This window comes from Magallana gigas, chromosome 10 (assembly GCF_963853765.1).
Source record: "Magallana gigas chromosome 10, xbMagGiga1.1, whole genome shotgun sequence".
Taxonomy (NCBI): Eukaryota; Metazoa; Mollusca; class Bivalvia; order Ostreida; family Ostreidae; genus Magallana; species Magallana gigas.
This window is the reverse complement of record NC_088862.1, coordinates 32,071,006-32,083,163: the sequence shown is the minus strand read 5'-3', so window position 1 is coordinate 32,083,163 and position 12,158 is coordinate 32,071,006. Positions and strand designations below refer to the sequence as shown.

Sequence of the window (12,158 nt, the reverse complement as noted above, 5' to 3'; positions counted from 1 at the left end):
AACTCTCTTATGCTAGGCTCGTTGTTGAAATAATAGTTCACTCGGATCAACATGTATTGAGGTTTGTTTGTTTCAAATAGAACCATTCCTAAAGCCAAAAAACTATGATTTTCCAGCAATTGAAATAATTTCTACCCCTATAAGTATTAGATCATAATTTTTTTTTAGATTAATTAAATACTTGAGGATGGGATTAATTAACACTTATTGAATTAGCCCATTCGATCACCTTCAAATTTGCTCAGATTTTAAAATAAATTTTCACTTTTGAATAATGAAAACAAAAATTTTTACGTATTGAAAACCAGGTGCGTTATGTTGAATTAAAAATCAATTTCCATATCATGTATACACAAGTGTAATGGAAATTTGTCAAATCTTTTTTCATCTGTAGACAGAAAAACACTTTCAAATGACCACAGCCTTGCCATATATTACTAGTTTTAGTACAAGGTAGTTATAGTTCATTGTTAATAAGAATATATTATTGAATGTCTTGATATATATAGAAAATAATTCTTAATCCTATATTGACTCCGATTGTAACACTTGACTGGTAGGGGGAAAACCCCTAATTTGCTAGAGTCTATGACTGTATATCACAAGGCATGTTCAAGTATACTGCATCTCCTGCATAAATGGTGATACATCTTCTTGTTTACAGCTGAATCGTCATCACCAAATTTTTTTTAATTACAGGTGTTTTGAGTAGTAAGGAACGTGACCTTAAAAGGCAGATGGAAAAATTACACAGATGCTATATGAAGAAAAAAGAATGGAAGGACAGCATGCGTGTCGTACAGCAGAGCATGTCACGGGTGAGTGGCCTTGACCCAGGGTTGACCCTGACCTAGGGGTCATTTTGACCAAGCGTTCATCATCTATGGAAAAAACATTTATAAGACTCTAAGCTGAGCCCTCTTTCTTTTTAGATCAGCATCAATTTCTCCTTGTTTTGTTGTGTGAACTAGATACTTAAATCATAGGGGAGGTCTAAGGTCTAGTTAAACTAGCTCTTAAGATTTTTCAGGTCAAGATTTCGGGGAAATTGTCCCCTTTTTGAAAGAAAACCCGCCTTAAATCCCTGCACCGTTCTAAATCTGTTTTATAACAACTAAAACCTGCAATCTTAAGGAGTAAACCCTAAAAGGGTAGTGGTGATTCAAGATGGCAATAAGTTGTACATGCAGACAGATTGATGAGTAAAAATATAGTAAACATTTTCACAATGCTTAGTACACTGATGATGCAATCGATGCATGCCTACAACGTCTGTATACTAGCAAATTTACTGGCCCAATTCATATACAGTCAAACTCTGTTATCTCGAACTGGATGGGACTGTTTAAAAACATTGAGATATCCACGAGTATTCGACATATCAAAGGCAAAATACTTTAAAAAATAAGTGGTTGGGACTTACAAATGACTTCAACATATCCATGGTATTCGAGATATCAGTGTTCAAGATATCAGAGTCCAACTGTACAGTGTATGCCCACACGGTAATCGGGGTATTCACCATGTTCATTGTACTGCTGTTGCCCGTCTCTTGGTAACCCCAGCTACCAATCCAACGATCAGGATTAGTGCTGAGCAGTGTTCAATTTTCATCAATTTTGATGCAGTTCGATTCTCTCCATGATATTAGGCACTTCTTTTTTTTTCAATATTTTTATGACTGTGTATTTGACATTGCTTTACATTATGGATAGATGCATTCTGGCTGCTTTATTTGTTTGTGAAAAATGTGAATTTTTAAGTTAGTTGTCCTTGGGATGTTACATAAGCATGATTTGCAAGAGATAATTTATTGTTGTTTCGCAACAAATCGGCAGCTTCTGATTCAAGGATTTAGAAGCATTGTTCATGCTGACAATATTTCTCACACTTTCAGATGTGCTAGAGTCTTATCAAACTAATGCAGTAGACAAATGAAAACAAATCTCAAAATAATATTTTCCTTTTTTTTTTTTGGCACATCAGGGAAACTTTCTTATTGATAGCCTGGATGGAATACATGAAATTGAATGTCAGACACCTAGACCCGAGTGCACCTAGGTCCACAGACAAATTGACCTTGAGACACCTTGGCCTAAACTCGTAGGGCCAAGTTTTAAGACACCGCAGGCCATATAATATAAGACACCATGGGCTATATAATATAGGACCCCATGGGCCATACATTCAACACCCCGAACAATTAGAATTACTGTAGAAGCACATATTTTTGTTGGATTAAAATTTCGTTGTTTTTAAACTAAAAACATTCCCTTGGCATTTAATTTCATCATATTGTAATCCCTTAAATCTATCACGTATCGATTCTGCATTTATTAATACTTGGGTAAAAAATTCACTAATTTGTTGATTTTTACTGCCAATGAAAATAACGTAATTAAATCCTCAACGAATATTTCTGTTTCACAGTAAATAAATTATAATCATATTTTGTGACTTGATTGAAAATGAAAATTAAAAAAGATAATAAACGATCTTCCAATCTTTCAATAAAAAATTGCTCATCATTGAAAAGAGAACACAGTTCCCATTAAATTTTACCGCTGGTATTCCCCCCCCCCCCCCCCAAAGTCCTTTTTGAAAAATCTTGTGATATACAATATTATTTACATCATATGAAATCTCACTTATTTACTTCATACAATTATCACATTGTAACACTCTAAGGCCATGAAAACTCAGTATTTAAGGTCAAAGTAACCTGTCATTTTAAGTGTATATTAAAAATGGGAGTAAATTGCTTTGACATTTTATTTTCTTTGGTAAAATTAACCTGTGATGGCCATTATAGTCTTTGCATCAAATTAATCCAAACTGTATAATATTATATCAATATGGAAAATATTTCACATAGTTGGATGTGTTCCTAACTCCCACATAAGTGAAACATTTGAAGTTTTGGATGTTAAATAGGTATAATATTCAACTTTTCTCTCAGTCCATCTGTGGAATTCCTCTCCACATCTTTTAAATGGAAAATCATATGAGTTCATAGTTAACAAAATGATTGCTTATCTATGACATGATGGTGTGTAAAGACCTTGTCCCAAGGTCGTATAGGTTAATTCAAGGTCAGTTCAAGGTCACAGTCAGATGATTTATGGTATTTCAATGCAGAAACTATAATATTTTATTGGAGAAACATTTGGAGATCTAACTTCACTCCTAATTGCTTAGTTATGGCTAATGAGGGTGTGACTTAATATTGACTCAAGGTCATTTTAGCAAGTCCAAGGTCACTTTAAAAGGAAATGGAGCATGCCTTTCCTGGCTATTTTTTTTTTTTTTTTTTTTTTTTTTTGATTATGAAAATGATTTGAAGCTGATACTGGACACAAAGATTGTCTGTAACCTGATATTATGTCATGAAATAATCAAAGTTGACAAGATATTGTAGATTCCTTATTATGGTAATTAGACACAAGAAATTAATCTATGTGGAACATCTTGCTGATTTTGAGATTAATCAGATTATGAAAGCTATCTTACCTTCCATTAATCACAGGATAAAAACACAGCCTTACAGACAACTGAATGTTCACTACTAAAAGTTTCAGAAAGATGATAAATGTAGGATGAAATGGTTGCTTCTTGAGACTTATTTTCATTTTCCATAGGAACTAGTAAAGAAAAAAAATCAGTTTCTTAATTTATTATTGCAAATAGTTGCTCCTTATTGAAAACAGAGGGCAATTAACACATTTTGATTTTCCTTTGTATATATAGCATGAAGCGAACACAAGTCTAATCCAGAGGGAAAAAGACTTCAGAAAGTGAAAGATCGAGGAAAAGTTGTTTCTTTAGGGGACTAATTATTACACATGTTTTTGCAGGAGAAGAAGATGCTGATGGAGACGGATAAAGAACCTGGATCGTTAAGGTCGTGTTTAGACCGGTTACAAAGCTGTATCAAAGGTTGGTAGCTTAGTCAACGTATTTGAGTGTTCAACCTGTTATTCAACGGTAGCTAAAAATGCTACGTAACGACAGATTAATCAGTGTTTTTTCGGGGCCTGATTTAGAGCCGAAATTTGACCCCAGTATTAATTGTAATTAAAAAAAAAAATCTTTATACAGTTTGTCAAAATTTTCAAGAAAGACTGAACAGAATAATAAATACCGTATTTTTCGGGGCATATGCCGATGTGGGGCATAGGCCGAATTGCTAATTTTTAGACAAAATTCAAGAAAAATCCTTAGACTAGCCTAATTGGGGGATAAGCCGATTTTCAATCGATGATTACTATAGTGAAAGTATGACCGATGATTAAGAAAGTCACCGTATTAAGTATATACTTTCAGAATATCGATGTAGAAAGTCAAAAGAGTAATTAAAGTTATTAAATTTGCTTAACATATATATTTCAAGCAATTTTAAAAAATTAATCTGTGTTTTGTAGCTGTTTGGTCTCTTCCGTATTCGTCGGTGTATCGTTGTGTATCGTAATTTTACATAATGTAAATTTAATTGCAACACCAACCTCCGTGGTTCTGTCTGGTAGAACTAAGTATAATATTTTACCAAACCTTTTATATTGTATTAATACCTTATTGCTAAATCTCATTTAATCAAGTTATACTTTGAAAGCTTCTTGTAAATACGGGGTATGGCGTCCATTAGCTCAACACGTGGTTTCATATCCAAATAGAGTTATCCCCCGTAATCGCTTTGAATGAGAAAACGAAATACCAAACATAAAATATTTAATTTGTGTTCTTTCCATTAATTAATTAAATAGTGACTTGCCGTTATGCAGAGAAGTTGTAATGTTAAAAACACAGTTAATGCAATGAAGTGTAACGGTGTACACTACGTGCCCCCAGGCTGTGTTTTAGTCATGGGTTTCACACCTTTGTATATACACACGACACCAGAATACCGTTATTTCATCCAACAGAAAATTAATTGTAAAAACACATAGCATTTGATTTATTCTACACCCAAGACCAGTGATTCCTACGAACGCAGACATGAAGAATTCACCAAAATTCCGTCATATTACATTCTACCCGGTTTCGTTTTCCTTTTTACGACGCAATAATAGTTTCCAGTGTTCATACACGAACGTGGGAAAAAAATTCTTTTGATTGGGATTGTAAAGAAATATCTTGTACAGTACTGTACATTTTATTACTCACGATGTCATTACAAAAATTATCAACGGGACAACTATCGAACAATAGTTCAAACGGATGAAAAAAAACCAACCCTCATAATAAATTGCTACAACAGTACAACGGATAAAAACAGTGGATTTTATATTTTACTGTTAATTTATTTTAACTTTGAGGCTAAGAATAGCCGATCCCGGGGGATAGGCCGGGGCTCGCTCATCGGAGGAAAAAAATACCGGCCTATGCCCCGAAAAATACGGTAATTTCAAGAACTCTAGAAAAAGAAGCATTGTCCTACTAATAGTATTGGAATAAATGATAGAAATCATTAACTTTCATTATAATCAATCAAAGTTAATGTTCCCAATTTTTCCATTTTTTCGCTATTTTTCCCAATTGTAAGGGCCCCAGCCCCCAGTCCCAAATTGGTGAAAAAAATCCTACTGGATTTGTTGATATAGGAGGCTGTGTGTAGTCAACAAATTACCGCCCGATCTACCTTAAATTTTTAAATATGATATTATTTATGAAAGAAAAATTTGACTATTTTCTTAAATTTTTATGAAGAGCTCTTTGTTTCAAGGAGGTTTATAAAGTCTAAAAATGGTTGCAACCATCCAGCCCATTGAAGGTGGAATAACATATCATCACAAAATGGCTGACCATTTTTGTTTTATTAATAGGTTTTATGGTCTGAAACATGAAACTTACTCCATAGCCGAGTGGATAAGGTGTCGAACGTGTGATCCATACATTCCGAGTTTGAATCTCGCAGCCCTGGGCTTTTGTTGTTACTTACTGGAATAATTTTTTTAGATATTTATTTTTTATCCCCAAACTGCAAATTTTTTTTCACTTATTTGACATTTGTACAGTTTATTTATCATTATATCTTTCATTATCAAAAAAATTCCCGTTAATTTGAGTGACTTTTTACAGGTATGTTATTCCACCTTAACTCAATACAAGTGTATTGTGCTGCTTTATATACACAATGTTTTAGAGGAGGGGGGTGGTTATTGAAAAAAATTTCCTTGTCTTTCATAAAATGACAGCATTGAGATATAACATGCTGTGTGATTGAACGAGCCTTCTTTGTATAGAATTCTCCTCGAGATTTACTGAATGAGATTTGTTATAGATTTGAATGAGAAAGCAGAGAGACATGTGTTGGAGATTCGAATCAAGTCGACTAAATACACAGATCGTCATTATTGATTGAGTTTTGTGTATAGATGGTGGGGAAGAACGTCACCTGAAAATTAGCTTTAATGTTCGAAACTCCCATTTCCCGAGTAGTTGAGATTTCTGTCAACTTCAAACGATGGGGAGTGAGCATGATATGTGCTATAACTTTTTTTTATGCAACTAAAAAAAAAAAAATCATAAAGATTTGTTGTTAAAAACTCCTACAGTTTTTAATTTTGCCTTTTCCAACTTTGTCATATTGAGTACGATTCACATGGTATTTAGAGCTATGCATTCTCTCTCAGGACTTCTTAAAGCAACTATTGATCTTTAAATACCTCCATTTGTTGGGGGATGGGGGTGGGTTTCATTATATGCTAAGGAAACAGTACTGTAGATACCTAATTTTATGCAAATGCCAGACTTTTGTTATAATTTCGTTTAATTCAAAACTGTCAGAAAAAATAAAAGCAAGTTTTCAACATCTGCGAAGGATGCTTCTAGAGATATCACAAAAATTATCAATATCTCGCACATAATCAGGAATTGCTGTTGCCAACAATACATTTCTACCTATACTGTAAGTACTGTGATTTGTACTTTTAGTGGTCAGTCAACAGACGCTGTTGGAACGCCTGGAAACCACATCACGCCTAGTGGACCTGTCGTTTACGCCACCCACCGGAACAGAAAATAGTGCCATCATCAGCAGCGAAATGTGCCGCATCGAGATCATTTTTGACCCAGGGGGGCTAGTGAAGGACGTCCGAATTAGTCATCAGGGAGAACCAACTGTAAGGATAGACAGATGAAAAGAATGAGAAAATGGATAGAGATGAGGGAGAGATATATTTGCAAATATTTCAAAAAACTTAAAAAAATTTCAATTTTGGGAAATTTTAAATGTTCAGAAATGGACCTTTCTGGTGACAGATAAATAACAGATACGTTTTAAATTGGTGTAGCAGTGATTAAAACTTAAAGTATGAAGAAAGGATGTACTGTATATAGGGAAATATTTGCCCTCGTTGTCAGCAGATGAATTAAGACTGGGCGAGTTTCAATGTCTCAAATTATCTCTCTGAAAACACAGCTGTGTATGGGCAAATTCAGTACGAGACGAAACTGTTTACAAAAGGAGAAGGGCAAAAATTAGTAAATTACACTGGGCGAAAATAACCCTGTATACAGTATTAAGAGTAAGGCGAGAGAAATTTAATTTTTAGTTTTACGGATCCGCCGACCCAATTTTTCCGATTTTGTAAAAAAAAAAATAATGAAAAAAAATTCGTATCTTCGGAAATTTTGCCGGAATTTTCAAGTTTGACCGATCTTGGTTTTAAAATTACTTTATTTTATTTGAAATCTGCAAAACGTTTGACAAAGGGAGCTTTTAAAATCAAGTGTAAGCGTCTCTATAACATGGAGTATTTAAGATGGAGGTCAGCCATGCATGGTTTAGCTTAAAAGTTTTTATGAAAAGCAAAGAAAATATGTCATCCTGAACAAGTTTAGTAAGGTTAATACCAATGATCTTGAAACAAACACAAAGTACACAATGGATAGTGGACAAATTAAACTTAATATTATAAGTTCAAGCAAATAATATGTAATTTTGATTAATAAAAGTTTGCCCCCAGTTTTTTATTTTTTTTATTTTCCCTCCTCCGACCCAAATTTTTTACAACAAAATCCGTAAAACTAAAAATTAAATTTCTCTCGCCTAAATAAGAGATATTTCTTCTGATTTTGAACACTAAAAATTTCATCAACCTTTTTTCCAGAGTTGTGATGAAATAACAGAAGTTTTAAGGTAAGTTTAAAGGTCGAAGTTTAAAGACCTTGAAAATGTACAAAACTCAAAGAAAGCTGCACAGATTATGAAATAGATCTGAATGAATGATCCTTTAAATATTTTCCTTATTCTTGATTTTATGATTAAAAAGAGAACTTGATCGAAGTATGGGAAAATATTGCTAACAATATCAGATATGTTCCATAATGTTATAAGAATACTGTAAATGTGCTACATTTGGCTGTTTATACTTTTTAGTGCTTTTGGGGGAACGCAGCTTCGGCTAAAATAAGTACATTGCCAAATGACATGCATATTTTTTTCAGAATAGTTACAATACGTTGACAGTATCATGATTATAGTAGTTTCCTGTCTTTTTAATTTTGAATTTTGGAAACTTGGTTTGCATGATTTTTGAATGTCATAGTATTCTTTTTCTTTTTTTTTCCAGACAAGGAAATTTTGATGAATTCATCGTCCATCTGAAAGGATTGCAGAGTATTTATAACATATCAGGGGACAGGTAAGAAAACCTATCGTCTACACTTCCTGATAGTGTATAGTAGCCATTCTTGTATGATAGTTGATAATGTTATAACCCAACAAAAACAAAATTTGACACAACATTTTTTATGACCTCTTTTAAAAAATACATTGCAAGCATTGGCATGTAACTTCATGAATTTTGATGATTGTGTGCAGATTAATAATAAAAGTGAAAAATTGTCTTCATTTAAATTATGTTTGACAAATCTTCCTGCATGTTGTTATTTTTAAGCTGCGAGTGCATACTTTACTGGAAATTGTGATATAAACTTAGACCACAAGATGAGTATTGCTGCTTGTCAATAGTCAACAGGTGGCTGATTGTGGGTATTTTTTAAATTTGTCCTTGTAGGAAGCAGAAATCCAAGGCGTACTTAGCTCTTCAGGCTCTGGAGACAGATCTGAATAGTTTGGCCCAGTTACAAAGGTATGATGTCTTATTTACTGGGGAAAAAAAACCCAAGTACAGTCAAACCTTATTATCTTGAACTGGATGGGACTGGTTAAAAACTTCGAGATGTTCGAGTATTCGAGATATCAATGACAAAATACTTAAAGTTTAAGTGGTTGGGACTTGAAAATCACTTCGACATATCCATTGTATTCGAGATATCAGTGTTCAAAATACCAAAGTTCAACTGTATATAACTGGTTTCATCAATATTCATTGAGTACCAATTTTCGAGGATTTTGTTGTTGTTATGATCCACACAAAACTAAATGGTAATTGAGTTGCAATTTTAATAACAAGCTGTATTGATAGGATCCTGTCCACAAATTTACATAGCCTTGAAACAGTGCTTTTCATTAAATACGCAAAACTTGATGACCATGAATATTGATGAAAGGAAAGTGCATATACGCAACAGATATCTGCGAGGTTCGCCCGTAGCCTGCGATATTTGATGGAGACATGGATACAAAACACTCTTTTAGAGAAGAAAGGGATTAAAGTATTCTTGATCCTGAAAGTTTATCAGAGTTCACATCTGCCCGTCGAGAACTAAATATGATGTCAATAATTTTTGGTTTACCGTACCCTTGAAATTTTGTCCATCTAATGATTGATGAAAATATGCAGTTGAATAAGAATTCGTTATTCCTTGAATTTTGAAAGCGGTGGTAAAGAGGGGGGAGAGGATTGAATTGTGAGAGGGAAAGTGTTAAATATTTAATTGTGGATGGCTATACTGTAAATTCCTAATTAAACGCGAGGAATTAATATCCGTGTAAAATCAGGGGGGAAGCCCGTCTCGCAAAATTTTAAAATCTCGCTTTTAATTTTCAAATGTAAACTACATGAAACTATGATAAAATTTCGACATTCGCGATTTGATGGAAAACTGTTGAATCGCGGAATTAAGTACTCGGGGTAGAGGGGGAAAATATTGAAAATAACAAGGCTGTCCTTAATAAAATGTTTTTTTTGAATTGCCGCCTGGGGGTTTCAAGACCCAGGAGGAAGGGAATACTTTTTTCTTTATTTTTCAAAGTTGAAGTTTGACTTATTGAAATTTGGTAAAAAATAAAAATTTCAATGGAAAAAAAATGTTCTTTATTTTTTACTACTAAAATTTTATCAGTGGGGTATTTCAATTAAGCGGGCCGCAGGAGGCAATTCCAAACAATCAATAATTTTATTTTGGCCTAAAACTGAAAAGTAATCTTTGGGATTGGTCTATTTTGAACTTTGAACAATGATTGGAGCTTTGTTTTATTTTTTTCCCTTAATATAGTTCCATCAAAGGTGTGTCCAACTGTATTCACAAGAGTCCTTTAGGAATCCTTTTGCCAAGGAAAGGAGGTAAGGAAAGAGAGAGAGAGAGGGCTACATTGTTTTCTTCACCTTTAGACTGTTGACAATTATAACAAATGAAACTCTCGGCGATTAATTTCGAAAAAAGAATTAAAAGTTCAAATAGAGAGCATTTATATAAAAGATTCTGACGTCAAATTAATTATGTAACATCAATGTTTGATATGTAAGCAAAGGTGGGATTGGAAAAGATTATAATTTTATGAGTAAACTGAAGTAAGGTATATTGATGTATTCTTCCTGTTTCAAGCCTTTTAATTGAAAAATACATTGTTCTGAAAGTGTATCTTGATACATTTGTCGTCTGTTGGCTTTTCTCCTCGGCAAACAGCTTACATAGGCTTACATAGGCATTGCCTGCTGCGAAATCCATTTATGTAAATATATATTTGCATAATAAAATATGTTCAAATAAAAAAAAAGCTTAATTTAAGGAGGTTGGACAGTCAACAAATCAACTGTCAGATCTGCGTACAAACTCTATGATATGATTTGTTTAGCTATAAACTTTAATTTAAGTAAAGAAAAAATGCGTATATTTTGAATTTGGTTTTTTTCCTATATATAGAGCTCTTCTTCTGTTAAAGGTTAATACAGTCTAAAAATGGCCACGGCCATCGAGCCCTCTTAACTGAGAGTTCTTATGTGTTTTGGGATCTAGAATGTTGTTAGCTCACCTGAGCTGAAGGCTAAAGTGAGCTTTTCTGATCATATTGTCTGTCCGTCTATCTGTAACTTTTTATATTTTCATCTTCTCCACAACACTTTTACCTGCGCCTCTTTTTTTATTTGAGTTTTTTTTTTTGAGTGACTTAAACAAAATGTTTTATCTTTGCGCAGGTTGCCCTATGAAGCTTGTATATTTTGTTTCACCCTATGATTTGCTAAACAAAAGGACGAGGTCTCCACACCCAATGACTGTCGAAGGTACGTGTTGTTCATGTATAGAGTGACACCCTGCTACACATATACTTTTTTGTAGTAAAAAGAAAAAGAATTGGGTGCAAGAGTAGTTTGTTTATGCAAATATTACTCTGGCAAATGTCGGTCATTTGAAATTTTGTTTTTGTTGTTAAAAAACAATGCCTAGAAAATTCCTGATTATGAAAATTACTTGGAGAGAAATGTCAATACTTGGGGGAAATCTCGAGTTGTCCGTTTTAGAAAAATCTCAGATGAAAACATTTAGAACACAATTATGGAAATCAGTTGTCAGTATTTGGGAAATACTAGAATGGAAATTAGGAATGATGATTATCATATAAGTCTCTATATGTTTCGTTGTAGCAATAACGGAGCACGGTCTTGGACAGAGCGTTACTGTGTGTATTGAGCCTCACTCTCATCGCAGACTCCAGACCATCCCCCTGATGAGTGTCGTCCCTCAGGATGGCAAAAGGTAGAGGTCGTCTAAAGGTCATAAAGGTGGTTGTCGGACATTTTAAAATTTTAATGTGGATGAGAAAGTACATCATTGTTAAAATATAATCACAACCTCAAAGTTTTAAATTTTACAATTTTTTTTATTGCAAAATTGCTATTTAAAAGTTTCCTAAGAACGTAAAAATTGTAAGAACTCCATTCAGTTTTGCTTATGGTTAAAAGAAATTACTGTTCAACCACTTATGATGTGCAAGACTGAGTGTGACAACAAATTTCGGGAAGAAAACAAAGATT

The 12,158-nt window shown here is 33.5% G+C and overlaps 2 protein-coding genes across 2 annotated transcripts in view; both read left to right on the top strand.

Annotated features, from left to right (window-relative positions):
* The window catches only part of LOC105330818 (uncharacterized), a 480,842-nt gene that overhangs the window by 192,546 nt on the left and 276,138 nt on the right, over window positions 1–12,158 (top strand). The window lies entirely within an intron of this gene.
* LOC105325396 (mediator of RNA polymerase II transcription subunit 1) overlaps window positions 1–12,158 on the top strand; it is a 29,206-nt gene that overhangs the window by 1,626 nt on the left and 15,422 nt on the right. Inside the window, exons 2-10 of the mRNA XM_011424935.3 lie at window positions 700–818; window positions 3,855–3,936; window positions 6,931–7,118; window positions 8,109–8,137; window positions 8,571–8,642; window positions 9,018–9,092; window positions 10,402–10,469; window positions 11,322–11,408; window positions 11,769–11,880. Of these exons, the coding sequence (XP_011423237.3) occupies window positions 700–818; window positions 3,855–3,936; window positions 6,931–7,118; window positions 8,109–8,137; window positions 8,571–8,642; window positions 9,018–9,092; window positions 10,402–10,469; window positions 11,322–11,408; window positions 11,769–11,880 (832 nt within the window). The remainder of the gene's footprint in view (window positions 1–699; window positions 819–3,854; window positions 3,937–6,930; window positions 7,119–8,108; window positions 8,138–8,570; window positions 8,643–9,017; window positions 9,093–10,401; window positions 10,470–11,321; window positions 11,409–11,768; window positions 11,881–12,158) is intronic.